At 37.6% G+C, this 12,555-nt stretch overlaps 1 protein-coding gene across 1 annotated transcript in view; it reads left to right on the top strand.

The window, feature by feature from the left end:
- The first annotated feature begins 3,123 nt into the window (after positions 1–3,123).
- The window catches only part of LOC137663164 (mucin-5AC-like), a 33,819-nt gene continuing 24,387 nt past the window's right edge, over positions 3,124–12,555 (top strand). The window contains 7 exon segments of the mRNA XM_068400074.1: positions 3,124–3,163; positions 5,111–5,182; positions 6,777–6,836; positions 7,869–8,130; positions 9,162–9,276; positions 9,754–9,844; positions 10,252–10,334. Of these exon segments, the coding sequence (XP_068256175.1) occupies positions 3,124–3,163; positions 5,111–5,182; positions 6,777–6,836; positions 7,869–8,130; positions 9,162–9,276; positions 9,754–9,844; positions 10,252–10,334 (723 nt within the window).

Genomic DNA, 12,555 nt, shown 5'->3' with positions numbered 1-12,555 from the left:
GTAATGTTAACAAACAACTTTTGAGTAGAAACTGATCAGTTGCCTCACTTTTCCATAAAAACTTCCAGATAAAAAACGTGGGTTTGAATTGGTGCAGATCAAAAATCAGGGACAATCAGAATGCTACTCCAGCTGAATGAAAAGCCTAATGTCCCAGCACCAGTTCTGGAGCTTAAACTCAGCCTCAGAATTGGGCAAATGACCAGCCAGAGAAAAGGCCAGCAGATAGATCCCTATTAACTTGCATTTTAGTGCTGGCCCAGAGGAAGTGTCATAGTTTCTATCAATTACATATGTTTTTGTCCTTCCCTCTAAGTGAAGCTACTCCAATATAGCACTAGGTGGACTAGACACCTTCTACATGTCTCTATGAGTCCATCATTCTCTCTCTTAGAAATATAAATGGAGACACTGATTTTAATCATTACTGCACCTGAAAGTTAACCAAATTTGCTATCACATTTTATTTGCATTCTACAGAGAAGATGTATGAAAATAAGATATGATGGTTTCATTTTTATAAATGAAGAACCAGATTCAGAAATCATGAGTAAGATGTGTGAATAACATCATCATCATGCAGCATTTGATTATGTACGATTAAAAAGAATGCATTTGAAAATGCTAAAAACTCTTCTACTGAAATGTTTCGTTCAATTTATTGTTGCAGATGCAGAAAGTAGGAATACGATCCCGTGAAAAATAAAGAGAAGTTATAGAAAGAAGTGTCAGGGTTTTCAGATCAAATGCAACGTCAGAAACATTTATCTTTTCTGTTAAAAAATATAAAAAATACATACATAAAAATTTTTTTCTAATATATTAATACTTCTGCTTATGTAGTCAACTGTACATTGATTTGATCATAAACAGTCACGCAAATCTGGACATGTTACTCCAAACCAATCTTAAAAAAATACCCTTCTGTGTCACCTGTGTAGGTCTATTGAGGGAATGGAGGTGAAATACAATTTGAAGAGGAATTATTTCTTTGAATAATTAGTAATACTACTAAATTAATTTATCATAAATATTTGGAATTTTTTTTTGCAAGTCTCATATTTTGACACATTTTATAATAATTTCTGAAAAGAATCAGCACAAGATAATGGAAGTTAACATGGCAAGAGGATTAATCAATGAAGTAACCACTTAGGAGTGTAAGGATAATGTGATCCTGATATATATGAGATTTGAGACTTTCAGCCAAAAATGCAGATATAAAGAACCACTTTTGATGGTGCCTTAAACCTCAGTCAAAGGGGTTAAATTTAACTATAAACCAGTTTCAGCCTAATTTGTGATGGCCATACAAAGGGAATCATCAGTAGTGACCAAACTGGGATTTCTCAGAGGTCATAGTACTTCCCTGAATATGCAGGAAATGTTAACCTGTGTATATGAAACCACAGTATTGCAACTGTTGATATGAATTGATTTTTCAGTGGTAAGCAATGTAATGATTCATAAAGCGTATTTTTCTTCTCACCAACAGAATCACTTAATAAGCTTATGTGTGTTACCCAGCGGAGTTTACCATACTGTTTTATAATTACTTTAATTATGCACCAGTTATATCCATTAAAATTTTTCTTTTTAGATCTTCATCCTGGAACTTTGATAATAACTATTAGAGGTTATAATATTTCCCTTAAATTTTCACTGCATGTATTTCTGTATATACAAGTATCTTGTAGTCATCTACTTTTCCTCATTTAAATAATACTAAGATAAATTCTGCAGACTTATACGTCAATGAAGTTGCCAAAGGTATGACTCATGACTGAAATCGACCAATTCTTTTCCTCAACACTTCCAATTTTATTTAGTTACATCACTTTTATTTAAATATTAATAACCAGTTGTACTTTTAAAATGTTCAGGAAAGACAGCATCTTTTCTTGCTTCTGTTTACTGCTCAGGGAAAAATATGTGCATTTTATTTCTCTCTTAACGGTGAAGTTACTTCCTCAAATATAACTGCTTCAACAGAGAGAATGCATATTATTTTTCAGAAAAAAACCCACAGAAAATCGTGTTCGAAGGAATCTCAAATGGCCATTTAGTCTATTCCCCTGTCCCAGGGCACTATCAACAGCACTTACACCATTCTTAGGTAGGTGTTTTTCTAAACTGTTCTTAAAAACAACGAGTGATGGAAATTCAACAGTCTTCTTGGGCAACCTATATGCGTACTTCACCATCCTTGCAAAAAGAAATATTCTCCACAATGTCTAACCTAAACTTCATTCCTGGTTTTAAACCTAATTATGTCTTGTCCTCTTGCCACAGAATATGGAGACCATCCCAGTACCTTCTTCTTTGCTGGAAGAAAATCTATATTTTTTTATTGTAGATAGAATCAATCTAATTTGTTATGGTGAAATCGTGTTTACTCAGAAGGGAAAAAGCTGAAGTAGCACTAAAACTGCCCGTATGAGAAGAAGAATCCCTCAAGGAAAGGTCCATATTACTGATTCTCCAACGCTGAAGAATTTTCACTTCCTAGTCCTGTGTTGTGTCTGGCTTGTGAATAAATGCTGACCTTACATGGCATTTGATTTCTCCATTTTCATAAGAAAAGCAGCTACATAGACAGGTGCAAAACTCATTAAAAAAAAATCTGTGTCAGACAGAACTTCCTTGGGTTTTTTGAGAAGTTAAGTTGCTATCATTTACCATAAGGAGGAAAATAAAAAAAAAAAAAGTGAATTCATTCATTTCAAGCTCCTCCTCAAAAGTCACTCAGAAGTCCCTTAAATTGTATTTATTCCATAATATATAACAATTTCGGAATACTAAGCCTGAGCAAAAATTCTTCTTGCTCACTTCTTGACATTTCATCAAAAAGACCTGTAGAAAGAAGACTCCTCCTAAAGTGCAAATACCCGAGGGAAAGTCAGAGCATCCTCTATTTACCTGTGCACCTGTAAAGGAAAACTAAAATGTCTGAAGCCCCACCTTTTAAGAACCTTGTGAAACAATCTGGGAACTGAGCCAAAACCTACTCTCTCACTATATAAGACTCAGGAGCAGACAGGTATTTCCTCAGAGGCAGGTTGTTCGGTAGTTTCTACCGGACTTCCAGAAGATGGGCACAGGTGGTGGGACGCGAATACCACTATGGATATTAATACTAGCACTTGCTTCATACAGATCAAAGGTAGGAAGATTCACTTGCTCAGCATTTTTACTGTTTTAAAGAATTTACAACTTGCTTCAGAGTTTGAAACTTTTTTTTCTTAGCTTTGTGAAGCTAATGAACCTGCTACCTTTATGCAAGATTTTCTTTTCTGTTACAAATACTTTCTTCCTAAGAAGAGGAAACTAACTGTCTTGAGAATTTATATTGTAGTCCACGCTCTCATCCCTTTTTCTCCAGCTGAAATCTGGAATAGCTCCACTTCATCCAGTGGAACTTACTCGGAACTCACATTTCTACCAAAATGCCTCAAGATTCGCACTTAGCTTTTGATGTCCACTTCAAGGTGGTACAGCATTTCTAAATGCACAAACCAAAAGGTGTAAAAGTGGTTTTAAGAAGGAACAAATCAGTGGAGTCTGTCCGCGTGCATTATTAAAGATTTTGTTTGTTTTATAAACTGATGAAACAGTATTGAAAAAAGGAGGGATTTTGCTTGAAAAACATTGGACAACAGATTTTAAAAGTCTGTCTATTCTTGCACATGAGGTTGCATAAAAGCTTAGAGCATAGGGTTGTTTTTTGATGGGGTGAAAACAAGTGGAATTGCCTTAAATATTCTACGAGGGCACTTAATACTCACAGATGAGTGGAAATCTTTTTTATATATACTTCACTTGTTAATTTCCCTCAAAGTTTAAGGCAATAACAATATTAGTTTGTAGTGCATTTTGATCTCTGACACAGATCCTATTGTATTATTTTACTTTTTCCTACTTCCAAGTAATTCCACACTAACTTATGTTAAAAAGTGGTAGTGTCAAAGAATAGCCCATCAAAAGCCTAGCTGTAGCATTGCCACACTGTACAGTGGAAAGAGGAATCTATGATGCATATGGCATGAGGCAGTGTGTTGGAGCCATACAGTGCATGGAGAGAGAGGCAAAAAGCTCTCTGAGGCTAGACAGCAGAGAAGAGGAGCCCAGGAGCACTGCATGGTCCATAGCTTATAAATGGGCACAATGTGTCCTTCCAACACCAGCTGCAGACTCGCAGCTGGTGCAAAAAGGGACCTACGGAGCTCCCTGCAGCTCTGATTTCAGCGTCAGCCCCTCTAGCGGTGCGACCCATGGACTGCCCTGGTTGTGGGATGCAGCAGAAGGTGAGCCTGCCTTTTCAGTTTCCTCCGGCCAGCACAGCCTCCCCTGCAACCTGCCCTCTGACGAACTCCCACTAAGCGGTGCATTAAAAGCCCCTCTGGCCCCTGCAGATTTTGTCTGTATTCCTATTCTAATGCTGCAGTGGCATGGAATGAAAAATGGTTTCTTTATTGGAAACAGTAAGTTTTGCTTTGGGGCAAACTCAACAGTCACAGATATATCTATTGGAAAGACCTGTTTCTTTCTGTGTGGCTTGTGCATTTATTTTCCTTCTGCTGCTTAGTACAAAAAGTGCTTGAAACTGTAAAATACTGAGTAACTTTGGCTTTCAGTAAGAGAGGACAGAGATCAGTCCTCTAACTCTAAAATGAATTCTTCCTGTACAAAAGGGACCTATTTTTAAAGCCCTCTGCCTAGACAAATGTTTTACTGATGCTTAACACATACAGTGTTCATAAAAACTAAGAAAACTAAGTCCTTTACCTGAAAAGCTTATAAGGGCATTCAGGGGTACTGTGACAATAACAGAATAAGGATCTGCTCAAATTATCACAGGCATGTTTTTGATGGCTTCCCTGCAGTAATTTATTAGCAAAAAAAAAAAAAAAAGGCTGAAGGTGTTATATATGGCCATCATGACTGCATGTAGCACAGGTCCTGATGCAAATCTGACCTCCTGTACATGAACATAGCTTTGCTGATTTTTGATTTACTGACTGTTGCATGTTTAAACAGATGCAATTTATAAATTATGAGGGAACTCAAGAAAATTAGACATTAACAGTTTCCTCCTCCACTCTTGTTGCAGTTCAAGCCCAGGATGACGAACAACAAACTAAATCAAACTATGCTTCTCCATCTATCCTGCAGCGACAAAAACGTAAGTATTTTTATGCTGATATTTCTAAGATTTTTTTCCCAAATTAAATTGATAAATAATAAGATTACTAGAATCTTCTTATTCCTAGCTAGAATATACTTTCCCTTCTCCTGCCCCCCCACACCCCCAAAAAAAGGGAGAGAGAAAACATCTGTACAATATATCCAATTCGCAGCCAATCTCTGACTGCTCTAAAATGGAGAACTTCCTCTGAGATCTGGCCCAGTGGATCTGGTCTACTGATATGATACAATTATCTAATCTTTAACTTCATGAAAGCTACATACCTTCTATCTAAAAGTGTATTTTCAGAAGAGGTGTGTGTATACATACATATCACCAAGGGACTTGATAGTAGGTAATAAAAGACACATTTTTTTATGCAGTGTCAAGATGACTGCATCACTCACAAGAGAATGAGAAAGCTGTAACTACCTTAAACATTAGAATAATTAAGCACTAAAAGATCATGCATGACACATAACTGTACAGAGCAAAAGGGTGAAAGGATACAATGCTGACTGGTATATTAGTGATGACAGGCTGAAACAATTAATCATTAAGCCTGCCCGGCAATTTGCAATTTGTGAGGTCACTAACTGGCAATTAAAATAGTGATAAACCCAAACTGGAAGTGTACCACAAATTATTTAATAATAGTGAGTGCATTTAATTATTGGAACAGATTGTCAAGGAAGGTAATATGTGTGCTTTCCCTTAAAACACTTACTTCAAAACTAAATGAGATTGTCTTTCTAAAACACATATTTGTCTTAGTGATATTTTTTGGTCTAAATGCAAAAGTCAGTGGCTGATATTGCACAATATACAGTTTGGAAGTCAACAAATCCTACGATTTTGATACTTTCAAGGGAGAAACTGCATCAATTCCTCAGACTCCCATGTTAAGAAAATCACATTGCAGGTTCTCTAAGTATTCTGTCCCTTTCATTTCTGGATCCAAAGAGAAAACATTGGATTTTGACATGGGAAATTTAGGGCTGGATCCACAGAAGTCATTACATGAAAAGCACTTGATTAAAGTTTCACAGAATTTAAACTGCTTTTAAAAAAAATCTGCTTAGAGTTGGTTGTGCAAAAGTGCATGTCTCAGCTCAAAGAAAGGTGAACTTCAGAAAAAAAAAAGCTCCCGTTTCTCATCCTCAGCTTCTAATATTCTTGAGTAACTTTCTGCTTCTAAGCATACTGAGAGGCAAAGGTTCAGACATAGACATAAGCACTGCTTTTTCTGCATCACTATTACAACACTGTGCACTAAGGATCAGATTGCTGCTTTTGAGTTCAGAACATCAGGTCCAGCATCACATGAGAGTCTTGAACAAATAACAGAAGAAAGTACTACAGTTAAACAGCATAGTTTTGGGGATTTGGCTGTTAGTGAAATACATAGAAAGACAGAATGCAAAGCACTGTGTAAAAACCACCAATAAAACCTTGTGGAAACTTCCCTCTAGAGTGTAACTAGTAGTAGGAAATGCTATTCACTAAAGAGACTAGGCAATCTCTATCCATTTTTTAGGACTTCTAATAAGATTAAACATGATTATTTTTTCCCCCTTTGATTTTCCACCAGCTTTGAAATCCCAAGAAGTGATAATCATTCCACCTTTTCAAAACACACTGAAAGTGAAGGGTAAGTTAAACAAATGTCAAGGCTCAGATGTCTGTGTTCTTGTTGATCACACAGGTAAAGCATGGAGTGACTGAAGAGATTAATAAATTGTGTAAGATCCTTTAGCATCATAAAATAAAAAATGAACAAGAAAAGTAGTCTGTTTACCAGGTAGCAAAGATAATCTAGATGTGACTCCAGCGCTCAGCCTGCATTTTGTTAATACGATGCAGCTGTCACAAAAAAAATTGTTTTTTTTAAAAAAAATATATATTTTTATATATATAAAAAAATAATACTGGGATAAATCATGCACAATACTTCCGGTAAAGAGAAGGAATTATTAATGTGTTGAAAGCACTGGTGAGACACCTTATCTAGGGGAAAGGGTACAATTCTGACTATCCATGTTCAAGCAGGGTGAGTGTAAATCTGGAAGAGACGCAGAGAGGGACTGTGGGGATAATCAGGGAGAGAGGAGAGCCTGCTTGTAAGGGCATGAAGACTGAAAAGAGATAAGTGATTTCTCTAAAGGGTGGGAGGAGGAGCAGGGAGGTGGAACCCCTTCAAGATGAAGTGTGATACTGGCACAAGAACAACCAGGCATACATGAGACAGGAATAAGTTTTGGAAGATGCTGGCGAAAGTCTTCCAGCCATTCAAAGGGTGCGGCTATGAGTGGCCTCCCCTAGTAGGAGGACCAGCTACTTTTAAACTGACTTTAAACTGGTTTTATGATGAAACTTTAGAACTTCATACACTTAGGAAAGGATTTCTAGAATACGGCTGTCAGCAGAACCAGAGCATTGGATATAGTGACCTAGGAGGTCTGTTCAGATCTTAGGCCCTATATCCCTATGCAAACCAGATTAAACATAAAAGATAACTGAACTAAATAAATAACAGATTGATAAACAAATAGCTTGACAAGAAGGAAACTAGAAGATTGGCTTTTTGGACAGAAGCTAGTGAAAGAAATAAAAGGGGAAAAACAACTAAGGGACGGTATCTACAGCAAATTACAATTTCTTACTGCTTATTTTGAATCCACAGCTGGCAACCCCTCTCACAACGGCCGTGTGTGCAGCACATGGGGTAACTTCCACTTCAAGACCTTTGATGGGGACATCTTTTATTTCCCTGGGGTCTGCAATTACATATTTGCATCCAACTGCAAATCTCCCTATGAGGACTTCAACATCCAGATTAGGCGTACAACGGTGGAAAATGCTACAATGATCACTCACGTCATCATGAAGCTGGAAGGAGCAGTGATTGAACTGACCCGTGGCTCTGTCCTGCTTGATGGCAAACCGTATGTTCATAATCTGAAACTGCCATCACTGCTCTTGCTCCCAGTGGGCTCTTTAAGCGAGCATCCCTTTCCCTCATCTGATCACACATTGTTGCCAAGCAGCTGAAGGCCTCAGGTCCTTCCTGAAGTATCAACAATAATAAGTGGGCCTGACAGTGAGCTAAGTGCCCCTTCCGCAGATTATCCCCGTGTCTGTTTTGTTCAGATGAGCTATATCCCAAATTCTGCCCACTGCTACAATTGTGTATGTATATATACAATTGAGTCTATAAGCTGGATTCAGTCAAGTGTTAGCCTTTTACATCCTTTAAGTTTCTACTTTCCACTAATTTTACCAGAACAGGATCCTTGAAAGGAATTTTTGACAACTTTTGTCCTTGCACTGAACAGTATGCAGTTAAGCAGTGTCTGCAGCTTGTACATGCGCTCATTTAAAATGAGATAGTCTGGAAATTTATTATCTAACAATGGTAGCACTGACTTTGGCATAGGGTGTGAAACCTGTCCAAAAGGCTGGGCAAATATTTGGGCAGCTATCCCACAATGAGTTGTGTATTCTAGCACCTATGTACAGTGAGCTACTCTCAAGGTTATCTTGAGCATACCTTTACGAATGGCACTCATGTCACAGAAAGCCTAAAGAGTCTATTCCTTTATTATCAAGGGCTTTAAGGAGTAAATAGCAATATCCTGAAGCATACTGCCTGCAAACAGAACCTCCCAGTACTTTTTTGAATAATGCAACCAAATACACATGCCAACATTTTACCTGGCAGAACACCATTAACAGAGAGAGCCAAAAGGAACAGCAGGGAAAGCAAGGCTGATACATTTGCACAATGAGAAGCAATTGTATAGGAAACAGCAAAAATGCTACAAACTTGTGTTGTCTGTATTTAGTTACTGCTCTGACTAATTTCCTCACCTATGCATGTTGAAGCTTCTCAAAGAGAATGAGAAAGGATATCAGTGTGGATATTCAATGGATATTCCGTCCCTACCCCTGCTGAATTATAGTGATCTTTCCCCAGAGTTCAGATGCCCTACAGCCATATGGGAGTCTTGATACAGAGAAGTAACAGCTATTTGAAAGTTTCTGCCAAGTTAGGACTGACCTTCCTTTGGAATGAAGAGGATGCCCTCCTGGTAAGAAAACATCCAAAACATGGCAGAAAGCCAGTATTTTGAAAATAGTCTGTTTACGTCTTTGCAGTCTTAATCAGACAGGCAGGCATTAGTTACTTTTGGATTTGTGTCCAATTTTAGTGTATTGTTCTGTCTTCAAGTCTTTTCCCAATTTCCCTTTTTTTTTTTTCCAACTAGCTCAGCTCAGGATCAATAGACCTCCAACTATAACATTCCCACCTCACAGTGAAGTAGTACTCAGATTCCAGACCTGGCAATGAGCTGATGTTTACAGCCCCAGGGCTAGAATAAGACCAAGATTTTCTTGGTAGTCATTGACCTTCCCAATGGTGCCTACCTTGTTACCACATGACACAGTCTGAACAGCATACATATGTCAAATTTTGAGTACATAAGAAATACTGATGTAGGCTGTGTTCCTAACCATCAAGGCTGACGTTACTATGAACCTAAGCTCTCTTTCCTCATTTCTTTTAGGTGGAACTAGATAAGAAATATGCCAATCAAACTTGTGGACTTTGTGGGGACTTCAATGGAATTCCAGTTAGCAATGAATTTATTCCAGAAAGTAAGTAACAAAAAGCATTATTAATTATTGGCACTTTGTTTTCCTTTCTTTTAGTAGTATACTGTAACATATGGTGGTTCATATTAACTGCAAAACTAGTGATATTTCTTTATGTGTTTCTATGATGTCAATTATGTATAGAGTCAGGGCTTTGAGATATATTAGACTGCTTCCATCACTGTTAGATCTTTTAAGTTCTGCCACATGCAACTTTCTACTTGTTTTCAATAGTTAGGATCCATTTCCTTGTATACCTTCATCATCTCCTTTTGCCTTTCATATTATAGTGACATTATTTGGTAATCACTGTTCATGTCATAGCAGGTAGTGTCACAAAAGAAAATATCTCCATGCAAAAGCCAGTAAACCAGTAAATATTATTCTAATATTTGAACTGCTTTTTACAGAGACAAAACTGACTCCCATACAGTTTGGGAATAGGCAGAAAATGGATGGACCCACAGAGCAGTGTGCTGATCCTATTCCTTCTGCTGTTCCAGTGAACTGCTCAGCCGAATTTGTAAGAACCTCTCTCTCAAAATTTGTTTTCTCAGTGTAAAATACCTTCTCCCTGTCTTTGGAGAAAATTTGTCAGAATTGGAAAAAACACAGCACAAATATGACTCAAACATAGGTCTGGAAAGAAAATTTTTCTTAATTTAATTTTTTATTCTTTGCTAAAGTGAATGGTAAAAAGTTGTATTCCCTTTCCAAGAAAAGACTGGATATTTTTATGAAACAGAAATTCACCGAGGATGTCTTAATACAAAGAAATTCTATAATGCTTAGGAAGTCACCTGAGCTGAAAGTAACTCAAGATATGGGAAGATATGGGAGTTAATCAAAGGAGTACCATGTGTACTTGTCCTATTATTATACTTTTCCCTAAACATCTGCTTATGGCTACTGTTGGACAGGTTTCTGGACCAGATGGACCTTTGATTTGTTCTGCTACATGCCTTAAATTATTAGTTTCATATTTGCTAAACACTTGTTTTACCTTCTCTGTTTTCCCTCCTAGGCTTCTATCTGTGAGACAGTATTAACCAGTAAAGCATTTACAAGCTGTAATCCACTTGTGAATGTTCAGGACTACATTGAAACTTGCATACAAGACCTATGTCACTGTGATAGCTCTATGGCTGACTTCTGCATGTGCAACACTTTTGCTGAATACTCCAGGCAGTGCGCTCATGCAGGTGGACAGCCTTTGAACTGGAGAACCTCAGAACTGTGTCGTAAGTATCTTGGGAAAGGACTTTCACTTGTGCTTACTACCTATATCTAGTAAGCCTCAAATATGTGTTTTTTTTTCCTGAAGGAGAGAGGTGTTTAAAGGTGCATGTAATTTTCATGAAATCAGTTTTAACCTGAGCATACTCAAGACTGAGAATATGGAAGTTTAGAGGATTTTGCATTACTAAGGGTTTTCAATGTATATCAGAAAGTCTAAAATGTTGCAGCCTCCACTTGGATCAGGATTCCCCATTATATCCTGGAAATACCATTTTCTCAACATTTCAAAGGAAAAGTCAGCATTATAGTACTCTTTCTACTTTCAGCCAAATTATGTCCTTTCAACATGCAATACCAGGAGTGTGGCTCCCCCTGCTCTGACACGTGCAGCAACTCGGAACGATCTGCACTTTGTGAAGATCATTGTACAGATGGCTGCGTCTGTCCTCCAGGCAAGCTTATTCCCTGCCCTTTTCTCATAGCCAAATCCACTAGAACACTTACCTGTACACATTTAACAACTTTCTTATTCTGAATTATTCTCATCATGTCATTGCTGTTATTATCATCATCAAGTAATAACTATATTTCTTCCTTGACACACATGCACCATTTCTATTCAGATTACTAAAAATGCTCTTTAAACAACAAACGTGCCTGAGACATGTACATAATGACAGAACTGTGAATGAGATACTTTGCTCCTAGCAATAAGGGGAAGTCTTCTATTCTCAGCACTCATATTCAGTTCATAGAAAGTATGTAAAGTTTAATCACATTTTGCCCACAATAACTCCAGGTGTTAGCAAAGGTGCGTCTGGTTCCCCAAATTACCAAACCCTTCCTGTCCAGTGCTGCATGTCTAAACAACAAGGAGCTGAGAGAGCACTAGGCAGTGTGTAAAATCTGGCACCTCAGAGAATTACGCATGAGAACTGAGTATCAGTACAAGACAAACAATGCAAATGTGTTCTCTTTGTGCACACTTACTTCTGGGGCTGAGCATTGTTGCTGTTGTGAGTGATTGCATTGTAGGATTTTCACCCCTTGCATCTCTTCTGTCCAATCTCCATCATGCCTCTCAGAATTCATCATCACTTGTTTGTATAATAGCATTGACTTCTCTTAGATAACCCTCTGCCTTTGGGTATAAAAATATTTACTGTACAAATATGTCCCTGGGCATTCTTACAAATGGTTCATCTATTCCACCTCATTATCTAGTAATTTTAATTCTAATTCCAATCTAATGAAGTCTGTAACAGAAAGGGATTTCCCTAAAGGTCTCTTTTGATCACCCTAAGATTTTAGATAGGCTTCAATGGAATATAGCCCTTCAATCCCTACATAGCTGGCATCTTATTATTTCGAAGTGCTTTCTATTCATTTTCTGTGTATTACAGAAGAAATGGAACATGCTTTCAGGCATCTGCCAGATATGTGTACAAAAGCAGGTTCTGCAGTGCACAGAATGA

Source organism: Nyctibius grandis, chromosome 4, assembly GCF_013368605.1.
Source record: "Nyctibius grandis isolate bNycGra1 chromosome 4, bNycGra1.pri, whole genome shotgun sequence".
NCBI lineage: Eukaryota > Metazoa > Chordata > Aves > Nyctibiiformes > Nyctibiidae > Nyctibius > Nyctibius grandis.
Note: the sequence above shows the minus strand (reverse complement) of the source record. Positions and strands in the feature narration are given on the sequence as shown.